The sequence below is a fragment of the Neomonachus schauinslandi genome, chromosome 2, assembly GCF_002201575.2.
Source record: "Neomonachus schauinslandi chromosome 2, ASM220157v2, whole genome shotgun sequence".
Taxonomy (NCBI): Eukaryota; Metazoa; Chordata; class Mammalia; order Carnivora; family Phocidae; genus Neomonachus; species Neomonachus schauinslandi.
This window is the reverse complement of record NC_058404.1, coordinates 1,485,070-1,498,279: the sequence shown is the minus strand read 5'-3', so window position 1 is coordinate 1,498,279 and position 13,210 is coordinate 1,485,070. Positions and strand designations below refer to the sequence as shown.

Below are 13,210 nucleotides of genomic sequence, written 5' to 3'. Positions count from 1 at the left end.
GCTCTGGTCAGTTAAGGTTATGTTCCACACACAGGAGGGGCCCCTCTCGCAGGACGAGGGACCTCAGACCCTAGAGGTATCTAGGGTGGCTCCCTTATGAAATAATAGGCACTAAGGAGGAAAAAAATGATCTGCTGAGAGAGATGACCTGAAGGTTAGCACGAGCCAAAATCGCTCACTTTGCCAGCAGACCGCCGTGCCCCAGAGTGACCAGCCACAGGAGGCATCTCCTGGGTTTGGGGGCACCTGCTCGGAGGGGCCCGAGGCACAGAGAGCTCCAGAGTCCTATGAGGCTGGGGAGGGATCTGCTGGGACAAGCACCCACTGCCCCAGGCTGGTTCCCTTCCAGATGGTTCCACCCCGACTTGCTAGCCAAACAGCTGGTTTCAAAAGGCACCTTCGGGAAACTGAGGGATTTGAATGCAGTTATCTTAGAACTGAAGACGCGTAAACAGGATCAGAGGCCAGCCTCGGGGTGGTGCTTCTTAGGGGTGAGGTAATGGAGACATCAGGGACCCCGCCCTCCACACCCCTGTGCTGAGGCCGCAGGGCCCCCCTTCCCTGCTCTGCCCCCGGGGCTGGGGTCCAGCTGGATTCCTGGGATGGCCTGGGCCTCGGAGAGGGTGGTAAGGGGGTCCCGTCCCCGGGGTCAGGGTGCGCGTGAGGTGAGGCCAGGCCGGGGCTGTCCCAGCACAATGGTGGGCAGTCTCTGCCCCTCCAGCTCTGCTCAGAGCCCCCGAGCGCCCCTCGATCCCGGGCCAGGGCCTGGGTCAGCAAGAGCCGAGCAGCGCAGGTGCCGAGCAGGCTATGGAGACAACCTTCCACGGCCCCCGGCCCGGGGGGCGACTGGGGGGCGGGACAGTCAGAATTGGGGTTCTAGGGGTGGAGTAATTTCTAGGGAGGGAAGTTGACAGACATGTATCAATGCTGGAGCCAGTCTAGAAACTGTCTTTCCAGCCGGGGCCTCGCTGTCCAGACGAACCTCTGATGGTCCAAAAGAAAAAGTGGTTTTAAATACCAGGTGTTTATTTTCTCCTTGAATCTTCGGAATCAGCAATACGTTCTAACAGGTCCTTCAAAAGAAGCACTTTCTTATGAGCAATGAGTAACGGAGAGTTCAGGCTCGTGCCCGCGATGGGGCAGGCGGGAGGGGCCTCTCAGCCGGGACACCCGCATCCACAGCACACATGGGACCCCAAGCAGCATTCTGGGACAACTTCACCCCAATTTATGCTAAAGACGTGACAGTGGCAAATACTGAAATGCAATCAAGGAAAGGCTTTAGAAAAAGACGTTTCTAAACCATGTAATTCTGATAAGAGTGTGCATCGGTGGCCCTCTGGATGGTAGATTGCCAGTATTCACCAGAGCCTTCTAATTTTGTATCTCCTTCATCTCAGAAACTCTACCATGAACCGTCTACCTTCAGGAAATAATCAGAGATCATTAGAATACCTAACATCTTATAATGAAACACAGATTTCCCACATTATGACACATTTATACAGTGAGATACTACTGAAACCATTAAAATTATTTTGAAGTTTATTCAGTAATTTGGAAAGAGGTTTCTGACATACTAATAGTGTTTTTAATTGGCCGTTTCACACTCATTTAATAGAAAATAACAAACACTGGCGAGCACTGGAGAAACTGGAACCCCGGTGCACGGCTGGTGGGAGCGTGCTCTGGAGCAGCTGGTGTGGACCCGGTTCGGAGGCCCCTCAACACGCTCAACACGGCACTCCCCTACGGCCCAAGTCCCTGCTCCTAGGTATTCACGTGGGAAAACTAAAAGCAGGCCCTCAAGCAGATGCTTGTACGCCCATGCAATGCGTGCAAGCACACCCGTGTGCAAGCGTACGAGCATGCAACCATGCACGTGCAGCCAGGGTGTGCAACCGTACCAGCATGCAGCCACACACGTGTTTAACTGCACACACGTGTGCAATCGTACAAGTGTGCGACCACACACGTGTGCAAATGTACCAGCGTGCAGCCATATGTGTACAACTATGAGCGTGCGACCATACGAGTGTACAGCCATACACGTGTGCAACCGCAGAAGTGTGCAACTGTACCAGCGTGCAGCCATACATGTGTGCAACCGTATGAATGTGCTACCACACGAGTGTGCAACCATATGTGTGCAACTGTACACATGTGCGACCATGCGAGTGTGCAACCACGTGCACAAGTGTACCAGCGTGCAGCCATACATGTGTGATTTACAAGTGTGCAACCATACGAGTGTACATACACGTGTAATCGTACGAGTGTGCAACCACCCACGTGTGCAACCATACAAGCATTATTCACAACAGCCAAGAGGCAGACACAATCCCAGAGTCCCCACACAGATGAAAGGATAAATAAATGTGGTCGATACAGACAACAGAACACAGTCTTGAAACGGACAAATCCTGGCCCCTGCTACGACACGGACGGACCCCGAGGCCACTGCACCAAGTGAAATGCATCCATCCCCAAGGGGTGGACACGGTGCGACTCCACTCACGGAAGGGAGGATGGCGGACACGCGGGCTGGGGAGGGGATGGGGTGATAGTCTACGGAGGACAGAGCTTCAGCGTGGGAAGATGGAAAGCTCTGGAGATGGAGGGTGGCGTGAATGAGCTTCATGCTGCTTAACTGGACACGGAAAGATGGCTGGAGTGGTAAATGGTAGGTGTATTTCACCACAATAAAACAATTAAAAACCCTTGGTTTTAGTCATCTAATCCCTTTCACATACAGACCAAAATACGACCCGAGGTGCACTCAGGCTGCCGCAAAAGACCGGCATTTTCTTCTCCACGCTCCTGTGTTTTGCAAACTTTCTACAAGTACATTTCCTGTCTGTTTATGGCCATTTCCGGCTTAAGCAATTCTACTTGGCAGTCTGAATTTGTGGAGCATATCAATCCTCTGAGGTTCGTATTTAATAAAGACATGGATACGACTCACCCGTTTCCTGCGAGGAGAGTTTACAACTAAAACCACCAGACACGGACTGGAGTTGGGGATGGACAGAACCTCTGTCCCCACGCGTCGGTCACAGTGGCTCACGTACTGTCCAACCAACTCCGGCCACATGCCGAGCAACGGGAAAATCATCGTAGTTTGGGTTTTTGGCTTTATCAGTAAGTAGTGAGCTTATTAACAGAAACAAACTGGTCAACACGTCTTGGGGCAATAAATCTCTTCAATGGAAAAACCCAAACCGACAGAATGTTTCCCAAATACAACTGTGACCCTCTCTGTAGATTCCTGTTTGCCAGATTAACATGGCAGGGAAATAACAACACACAAGCCAAAATGACGGGGGGCCAGGGCGGGGGGAAGGAGGGAAGAAGCTGATGGTCTGACTTAGCCACATAAAAATCACGCCGCACACGCATCCCACTCAGCACAGCAGAGACTCGGAACCACATGCTGGCTCTTCCCTCCATCAACCCTCTTCCTGGAAGTTATACTCTATTACTGGGGAACATTAAGAGTTAGGTAAAATACACCTAAAAGTAACCTTGTAAACACTGCTTTTAAAAAAGCCTGATGACATCGAGCACCATGGGACCTAACCCTGGGCTCCCCCATGCAAGGAGAAAGGGATTCCTATTCAATGTGTTCAGGAAGGAAAGTGGACGGCAAGGAGCTGGGCTCTGAGAGACGCAGGTCTGTGACCCTGTCCATGGTATTTGGCATGGCTGCCAGAATGGACTCCTTCTTGAGGGACCCTCTTGCTTCTGCCCCCACAACGAGCATTCCGGTGTAACCGACAACCTCCCCATGGGAGGTTAGGCCTGCCCATGGCCTTGGTCTTCATTGGCACAAAACCCAGTGTCCACATCAGACCTCCTGCCAGAGCTCTGGAGTCACATTTCCATGAGGCCCCTCCAACTCAGCCATGCCTCCTTCCCTCTCCATCCCTGCACACTCCCTCTGGGGTGAGAGATCCCCATGGCAAGAACCACAGGATCTCCCCAGACCCTGGCCTACTGCAGTGCCATGAACCAACTCACGGAGAAGTGCCTTTGCTTCAAGCACCCAGGAATCTCCCCTTCCCGATCTCCTGCAGCGTTCCTGGGTGAAACCACAGGCGCTGGGCACGACCCACTCTCCATCCTTCCAGGCGCCTCCAGATCCTGGGCTGTGCCTCGGATTCCCTGGATTCCTTGGAGAGCCCCAAGCCTGCCCTGGGTGACCCTGGAGCCCCGAGCACCCTGCTCATGGTCTGTCTCCCACGAGGGGGGAGACAAGGTCTGGTGTACATTCGTGTGTCCCGGCGTACCACACAGGCTCCCACCCACGGCCCTCCAGGCAGAGGAGCCCGGCCCCCAACTCAGACCCCGTGCCAGGCTGGCCTTCTGATCAATGCCCCGACAACAATCTTGTCAGCAAGCACAGCACCAGGAATGCGGTCTGACCTGCGACCTCCCTCCTTCTGCAACTGAGTCCCACCTGCCTCGGTCCAGCAGCAAACTGCACTGCTGAGGTCAGCATGCTTCCAAGGAAAAGAGAGTTCACGCTGGATCTCTTCGGGGTCAAGAAGGTCTTAGTCTCACCCCGAACTGCAACAAAACCTAAGTCACTACAGGCTACAATGTTACATTTCCCACTGGGAGGGATGTTCACAGGGTCCTAAGGAGCGGAGAGAGGGAGGGAGGGAGACACAGCCTGCCCACCGCTCCTGGCACACATCGGTCTACACAGCTGACACACAGCCTGGGCTCAGGATGGGCTGGCTCGGGTCGCTCACCCCTCACGGGGACAGAGGCTCCAGGGCTCAGGGACACACTGAGAGGGGGGAGGAAGGCTGTCCCTCCCAGGTCATCCCCTCCTTGAGCAGACAGCCCTCCAGGACGGCTGAAACCCACCAACAGGTTTGAAAGCCATGCCGTGGAGGAACTCAGACACTGAGGGAAAAAGAATAAGGGAATATTTGTTTTTAAGCTCAGAGATAAAGGTGACACATTTTGTCCCTGGGGCCATTAAGACCACATCTATTATAACCTAAAAGCTTAATCCAAGATAAGATGTTTCTCTCATTTCTAAAGGAGAGTATTTGTGCCTTCTTTCTTATTATTAGAAAAGAAGAAGAAAAGTGCTTTGCAAAGCTGCAGGGGCAAACAGCTCCCCCAACAAGGGGCTATTCACAGCTGCGTCCTTGTCAGCCTCCTCCTGGCTCTGGACGTCCCTGGGGTGGTGGCTGCCTGTGAACAGCGGTGTCCCCAGAACAATGCCCCCGCTCACAGGCCGCCGCCCCCACCCTCCGCACACGGCTTCTGTTCCCTGTGCTTTGTCGGAGCCCGACCCGTAGTCAGCAGAGGAAGGCACCCAGCTGTGGGTGCATCCACGTTCCCACGGCAATGGGGGGGGGGAGGGCTTCTCCTTCCCCCCCCCCGGGGGGGGGGGGGGGGGGGGGGGGGGGGGTTATTTACCTATGAATTCCGGAAAGGCACCAGGACACTGCGGGGTTCGGACCTATCGTGGAACGTCTCCTGATAGGATTCTTAAGGCCCGCGGCACCTTCTCACAGACCCGCCAAGCGCCTGCAGCAGTCGCCACGCGGCCTGGTCCAGACCTCACACAAACCTGCAGGTCAGGGCCGCCGCTCCTGAGGACAGGGGACTGAAGCCCAGGGAGGCCGCCTACCTGCTCACGCCCCGCGGGGCCGTCACCATGCCCCTGCACGGGCAGAAAATGTCTATAAGAAGTACGAAGAGCAGAGCACCAATCTCAGGGAACAAGGATTGTGTCCACGTGGTGCCGGCAAGACAGACCTGGTCCTTCCTGACCCTTCCCTGCGTCCAAGGGCAGCTGTGAGCAGACGCTTTAACGATGGGGAGCTTATAATTAAAGTATCACTGACTCGCCCCAAAGCGACGCCAGGCCGTCGTGCCCATCACAAACGGTCACAAGAGCTAACCGCCTAGACCGTCGTGAGGTGTCAGCACCTCAGTTCTGAACTATGCTGCCCTCTTTTTGTAAACAGTGGCCTTAAATCCACACCAGAGTCACAGGCCACACATCAGCCCACAGACACGGGGACCTTCTCCACGCTGTAAGGACTGCTGGCCATGTCCCCAGAGCTGCCGGGACCCGTCCCGGCTCCCAGAGGACACCTCCCGGGGAACCAAGAACAGGGGTGCACGGAGGGGACTCCCTCCACCCTCCTGCCGCCCGGGGCCAGCTCCCAGCTGAGAGGGCCTGAGGCCGAGCCCGTGGACAGCCTGACGGGACCAGCTGGGGCCCCACAGCGGCAGGCCTCGCTGGTCGGCCTGCTCGTGACTCTGAGCACACAGAACAAGACGGGTGAGCGTGCGGTGCCGAAGGGGACGGTGTGGGCGTGCAGGGAAGACGGATGCCCTCTGCCCAGCCCCCTGACTACCCTTTTGTCCCAGCTCTGGGGGCCTTCGCCCCTGAGCCTCGTCCTTCTTCCCCACCTCGGAGGTACAGGTGGCAGATAAAAGACGTCCGGCACGTCCGGCCTGCACCCACACCTTCGGTGAGGCACGCTGGGCTCACCAGCTCAGGGTTCATGGGAGGACCCCAGGTGCACACTCCCCACGTGAAGGGAAGGAGAGCAGGGAGCAGTGCTGGTGTCCTTTTCAATGAAAACCGTCAAGGGAAGATCTAGCCTGGAAGAGTCTAAGTGTCACCACCTCACACGTGGGTGAAACGTGCAGCAGGAAGTCACCCAGAGCCCTCCCAACCAGACCCCGTTGGCCGTGGCCCGAGGAGGGGAGCCGGCCTGCCCGAAGGTGCCCCGCAGAAGCCGGCGCGTGGTGGTCTTGCAGCGTGATTCCTGGGGCGCCCTCCAGCATGCCACCCTCACCCCGGGGCTCACGGCCCCTGGAAACTCTGGCTGAAGGCATGCAGGGGCCCCTTTCAACCACGGGGCCAGCTCACCACCGGGCTCTCCTCGGGGTGACCCTTCCGTGCTGACCCAGCGCAAGCAGGAGATGCATCCCTTGGCCTGGGCCCGGACTCCCTCAAGGATCGGCCCTACTGGCAGGCTGCCTTCCTTCTGCTCCAGCTCCAAGCTCAGGGCCCAGAGCGCCACCACCAGCACAAGGAGAAGGAATGGAGAGGCTCTGACCCTGCAGGGTTCCTTCCAGACTGAGACTTTCTGCCCCTCGGGTCCTACAGCCTCCCGGTGAGCAGGGGACACGCGGGGTCTGTCCGGGGCAGCATGTCCAGGGAAGGCCCGGGAGACGGGAGCCCTGAGCAGGCCGTGCCCTGTGAGCCGGGAGTGATACCACCAGGCCCTTCGATGTGCCACCGTGGTCTCCCCAGCAGCGGCTTAGCTCTGGCCAGGGGACAGGACAGCCCCCCCGCCCCCCACGCTCCTCACGTACAGAGCAGCTAGACAAAGGAGGTCCGCGCTTTCCCTGAGCGAGCCAAGGGCAGAGGCAGGCAGACTGGAAACCGCCCTACTGTTCCACCTGCTGGCGCCTGGAGCGGCCAAGGAGCCGCGTGTAGTCTCTCAAATACGAAGTCCGCCCTTCCTCATCACCAGGTGGGCCCGTGATGGGTCGGGAGGAGGCAGACCTCACAGGTTCCGTGCCGGCGCGTGCCCCTCGGGGGTGCCCAGGGCCCGGCAGATGGCTCAGCCAGGTCACCCCAAAGTGAGGGTGGGGCGCTGGGTGGGCGGAGGCCCAGAGCTCCACCTCCGCAGGACCTGTGGGCAGCCCCTCCCCTTCTCCCCGAGGGCCCCCCAGGTGGGAAAGGGCCCCCGCAGGACGCCTGTTACCTTTGGGAGCCGGGGCGGGCGGCTCTGGCTGGTCCATGGCGCAGCTCCGGAAACCTCACTCCTCGGACCCCTGCAGAAGGAAAGACACCACGGTCACCGCGGGTAGAGGGGCTGCGTCAGCTCCACGGGGCACTCAGCTCCAATCATGGCGCTCACTGAAGGACCGGCACCCACCCCTCGAAGGCCGTCCACTGTCCCCTGAAATCACGCCTCCGTGCACACTCAGTCCCCACGGCCTGACTTCCCAGGGTCGTGGCGGGAGTTCCCTCCACACCCGGGCTCGCTGGCAGACCCCCCCAGCCCGGCACGATGGTCCACGGGAGAAAGGAGCCCTAGGTCAGATGGCTGACCCTCTTCAGCTTCGAACGAACAACTCAGTGCCCGGGATCGCGGACTGGTTGACGGTCCCTTAAGCCTTCAGTCCCTAAACTCTGGAGTCTAGGCCAGGTCTCTGCACACTTGGCTTTATTTTTTTTCTTCTCTTTTTTGCACTTTTTGTTTCCCTATGTGCTTTCGGAAGAAAATGAAGTCTGAGAATCAGCGTGAAACCAGCCACGTCATGAGGACGTTCGGCCCGGCTCCCAAGGCCGTCCTGTCCCCAGATCCCCTGTTCACGAGGGCTTACACCATCGGGCACCTGCCCGCTTCTACCACAATGGCCGGGTGAAAAGCAAACACCCAGGCTCCGAGGCGGCGAGGACAGCACCAAGGGTGGGCACAGCAGTGAGGACACCGCGGCCCGCCCACGGCGCGCAGGAGAACATGCTGGAGGAACCGGCAGGCAAGCTCTGGGTCCCTCGCCAACACACGTGCGTGCCCCCACCCCATGCAGAAGGGATGCTGGTGAGGGCACCGACGGGGGCCGCATACCACCCCCTGCCCGAGCATCTCCGTGTTGTGCTCCAGGCCTATCCGCTGGCTTCATCCCATCTCCCCCCGGTGACACGGTGCCCACACTAGTTTCAAAAGGAAGAAACCGAGGCATGGGGGCTTCCAGGAACCCACCCAGGGGGAGACCCAGGACAGACGGACGCACACGCTGGGGCTGCATCCCTGCTCCCTGCTCTCCTGCAGAGGCCACAGGGAGCCCTGGATCATCCCGCGTCTCTGGGCACAGGTTGCTCAGTGGGAGCGGGGGGACAACAGTGGGGCCAGCCTCGGCTGCTGCAGGGGTGAAGCATCTGAACGCAGGGGGTCAGGACAGGGCCTGGCATGCAGGGGGCACCCGGTAGGTGGCAGCGGACACCGGTCCGTCTGTCATCTGTGCCACCACGCCCACGCCCAGCCCTCTCCAGAGATTCGCTAGGACAGATGCTCCGTCGGCAGACTTAACCCTCCTAGAGAATCGCGCGGACCACAGCGGTTACGGGAGGAGACAGCGCAGGTGGGAGCACGTCTCCCTGAGAAGCTGCAGCGGCCTCGGGCTTGCAGTGACCTGGTCCACAGGGAGAGGAACACAGGCACGGAGACCCTGACACCGAACCCCACGCCCACCACTCCACGTCAGCCAGCGAACGTCCGACCAACGTCCACCGCACTCCAGGCACCGAGCGCGTGGTCTGCAGGGGTCACAGCCTGCGTAGACACACACGCGCTCTGCCTGATCCCCAGCACGGATGCGGGACGGGCCATCTCTTCTGGGGCAGCGGGCAACGGGAGGGACGGGGCACCTGCTGCAGAGACCGTGCAGGCCCCAGAGCTGCACGGAGGGCAGCGCCTTCTCCTGCCACGTCATCTCCCAAGGAACAGAGGCAAAAAGGCTCCAACACTTACGCATCCTACAGGTGAGCTTGCAAACGTGACATGGACACAGGCCAGCAATGACGTGATGCAATGCACATGAGTGCATCCAGGATGCCGGGGGTTCTCGCTGATGCTGGTCACACAAGGAAACGCCCGGCTGGCCCCCACACTGGATCCGGCCCCTCCTGGCCGGTGCGCCCAGACCCCACGGGCACCGCGGGGAACAGGAAAGAGGCGACATATCCGCAGGAAGAGGGGACAATGGATTCCACAGTCGCGAGAGGAAGCGAGGAAAGAAGGGAAACTGGTATTTTTAGCCACCCAAGAGGTGAGGACCGGCGTGTGCAGCTACTCAACAGTCTCACCACAGACCAGGGGTACAGACACCCTGCACTTTGAGCTGCGTGGACGACATCCCCGAGAAACAGAGCCCTGGGGAGCCAGAGGGGTCCTCAGGCTTTCGGGCAAAGCAAAGCTTTCTACTGGGTCTGATCTCAGCACAGGTTCTGCTCGTGCGTGAGGCCGGCTGGAGGCACGGCCACAAAAAGTCATCCTTCCTGTCGGGGGACAAGGTGGTGGCGTTTGTGCCTGGGGCTGCTCCAGGAGGAGCTAGGGCCCAGCCGCCGGACGCTGCGTCTCCTCTCCCCCCCACTGTTCACTCGTCTCCAACACTCTCTTTCTAAACCACAGAGTCCAAGTTTCATGAGTGCTAATTGTACTTAAAATGCGGAAGAACAGAGTCCAGCTGGGCGCACCTTTTCCCAGTGACGACTTGGGCGTTGTGCTGCTGAGGGCCCACCCCGCAGAAGGTGCACGGCTCACGCTCAGGGCCCCTGCGCGCCTGACCGGCCCTGGGGCCCGCTCGGGCCGAGCGGGCGCTGGAACCCGGCCTCTGGCACCGCGCTCTGTGTTCGGGATCACCCATGAGGGCCCAGCAGATCACAGCACGCTCTGGGACGGTTTTCTCCCAAACTCAGTGTCCACGGGAAGCCGTGCTCTTTAGGACCCTTTCCAGGCGGCCAACCCGAAAACACGCGATTCTGCTTCCGGATTTCAGAGGCCTGCGTGCACTCCCCCCGACAGCCTGCTTGACGCCACAGACGTGACCTGCACCCCTGGGCCCTTCAGGCCACACCGAAAACCCTGCTTCCCCTGCAGCCAAGCAGGTGCTGAACCCACGTCTGCATACCATCGTCTGGTGGTGCCTGACCCTTGGCGCCCTCCCCGGGGACCCTCTGAGCGGGGCTGCAGCCCGCTCTGCCCAAGACTGACCTCGGGACAGGGGACGAGACTCGCTTACACACACTGTCCTCCGGCGGACGGCAGCATGACATAATTCCAGTCTGGACTGTGTTACTGCGGTCACTTTCCAATTTAAGCATCCTAATGAAAGATTGCACTGGGCACCCAGGTCGCGGTTTTAAACAAAAAGATGACGCGTTCCGTCAGAGCAGCGGTCCAGGGGCGAGCCCTGCGGGACGATTTCGTGGGACATGTCCAGAGGCTGGGTGGCTCCACGTCACAAGATAGTTTCCAAGGCCGGGGCAGCCACTCAACACCCCAGATCACTTTTCGTGCTTTTTGCCACATCACAGAAACAGACCTGAACCTTTGCTCCCACAGCATTTCTTTGCATCTGCCCCATCTGTGGAGATGGGCAAGGTGAGCACCCAGGGCACGTGTGCAGCAGGATGCTGAGGCTCAGGAGGACAGATGCTTCTCGCACCCGTGGCCACAGCAACGCTCAGAGTTCTGGAAGCTGAAGACGGCAGGACACTCACCACCAAGGTCCCTTCCACTGAGAAGCAGCAGAAAGAAAAGCAGCAGAGGGCTGGCGGCCTGGACTCTGGGGACACCCTGCTCTCCTGACCTCTCCCAGCTGGACGAGGCTCTGCAGATGGTGCCTCCACATCCTCAGCTGTGCAACCCACCTGCAGGGGGACCAGCTCCAGGGCTGCTGGGGGTGAGATGACCCTGTCCCTGAGGTGGGGGCAGCGCCCTGGAGAGACATGCTCACCGCACAGCAGGCTCAGTTCTGCGGAGGGCACAGCGTCTCATGCACTGTGGGCACCGGGCTGGCTCCCGAACATCCACTCCATCAGTCTCCCCACAATTTGGGTTGCACAAAGACGGGTGGCAGGCGGCTGGGCCTGCGCCCGGCCCAGATCCATCTGAGCCCACCACCACCGATTGTGCGAGAACCAGAGGATCCACCACAGCGTGTCAGAGGCACGCAGCACCCGGCCTCCCAGCCAAAGGGGCTGGCTCAGCATCAGCATGGAAACTGGCTGGAGCAGGGGGCCTCAGGGGCATCATGCGTAACGGGAGAGGACCCCAAGGACAGAGCCCGGGGACAAGGGGACAGGGAGCTGGGCGCTGAGCAATCAGTGTGAGCCAGGAAGGCCCGAGTGCCCGCAGCAGGTGCGCTCCGTTTGGGACTGCCTCGGATGGAAGTCACATCAGTAAGGCTCTCCCTCAACAGAGACCATGAAGGGACAAGGAAAAGCACACAAGATCTTGCTGGAATGGCACCGTCTAAGTTGAATCAAATTCCACGGCAGACCAAACGCGCCAACCTCCTGCACAGAACGCCTTCAGTTAAGGTAACACTGACAAAAGCAAGAAAGAGAAGGAAAGAGAATCTTCCTGCCCGCTTGCAGGGAACTCAGCTGTCTGGGACTTCTAGCCTGTGATCATCTGGATTTTACCAGTGGGGACACCGCGAGGCATCGTCATTACGGCTGCACAGGGCTGACGCCAATCCCGAGATCTCTTCCCCCTCCTTCACTCACTGGCCCCAGAACACAAAAAATTAAAAGAGAAGCAAATTTATTCTGTGTTAGTGGCTACTAGAAAACCTCTGGCCAGGGCGCCTGGGTGGCTCAGTTGGTTAAGCGACTGCCTTCGGCTCAGGTCATGATCCTGGAGTCCCTGGATCGAGTCCCGCATCGGGCTCCCAGAAAAAAAAAAAAAAAAAGAAAACCTCTGGCCAGTAGCGGCTAAGCAGCTCTTCCCCAAACAGCCCACGTCCAGGGAATCAGGGTGAGGGCCCCTGAGGACACGCTCCAGCCAGTGGCTTGGCCGCTGCATCCCATCTGCTGTGCCCAGCTCTCCGCCCCACACCTTCCTGCTGGCCGCCTACCTGCAGCCACATGGACCGAGTCTCTTGGGCGCCCCGCCTCCTGCACTCCCTCGCTGCCCCGCAAACTCTCATCCCGGGTCCTCTCTCTGCCCTCCCTCCCACAGCTGCATCCCTGCTGCGGGGCCCACTTCTGGACCCAGCCACAAGGAAAGGACGCATCTTTTCCAGGGAAGCCTGTCCCTGTGGACACGGACAATACCCAGCCTCAATGAAACACAACATCACCACAAACAAATCCTGACAAGGACAGCCCCAACTCGTGGCCTGAGGAGACAGAATCCTGGGGCGTCCTGGCATGGAAGAGAATGACTGGGTGGGGACCGCAGGCTGGAGGAGCAGAGCAGAGACAGCCTGGACGGTGTCTGACTGAAAGTCTCAAGAAATGGAGCCTCAGCTCACAAGAGAGGGAAGCCATGGATAAGCGGGGGCTGAGATGCTTCCCCTACCCGCACTCTCTCCAGGCCCTCCCTCCCTGCTGCCTGGCCCCTGCAGCTCACCACACTATGTACCCCCCAGTGCTTCTGCACCCCTGCCTCCTTCCCCCACCCCAGGACTCTGTACTCTGCCTCCT

General features: G+C 59.1%; 1 protein-coding gene across 3 annotated transcripts in view; it reads right to left on the bottom strand.

The window, feature by feature from the left end:
• Positions 1 to 13,210, bottom strand: part of ARHGEF10 (Rho guanine nucleotide exchange factor 10) — a 105,859-nt gene that overhangs the window by 75,436 nt on the left and 17,213 nt on the right. For all 3 annotated transcript variants that reach the window (XM_044912810.1, XM_021694102.1, XM_021694103.1), the window contains exon 2: positions 7,755 to 7,824. In XM_044912810.1, the coding sequence (XP_044768745.1) occupies positions 7,755 to 7,791 (37 nt within the window). In that variant the 5' untranslated portion in view covers positions 7,792 to 7,824. The remainder of the gene's footprint in view (positions 1 to 7,754; positions 7,825 to 13,210) is intronic.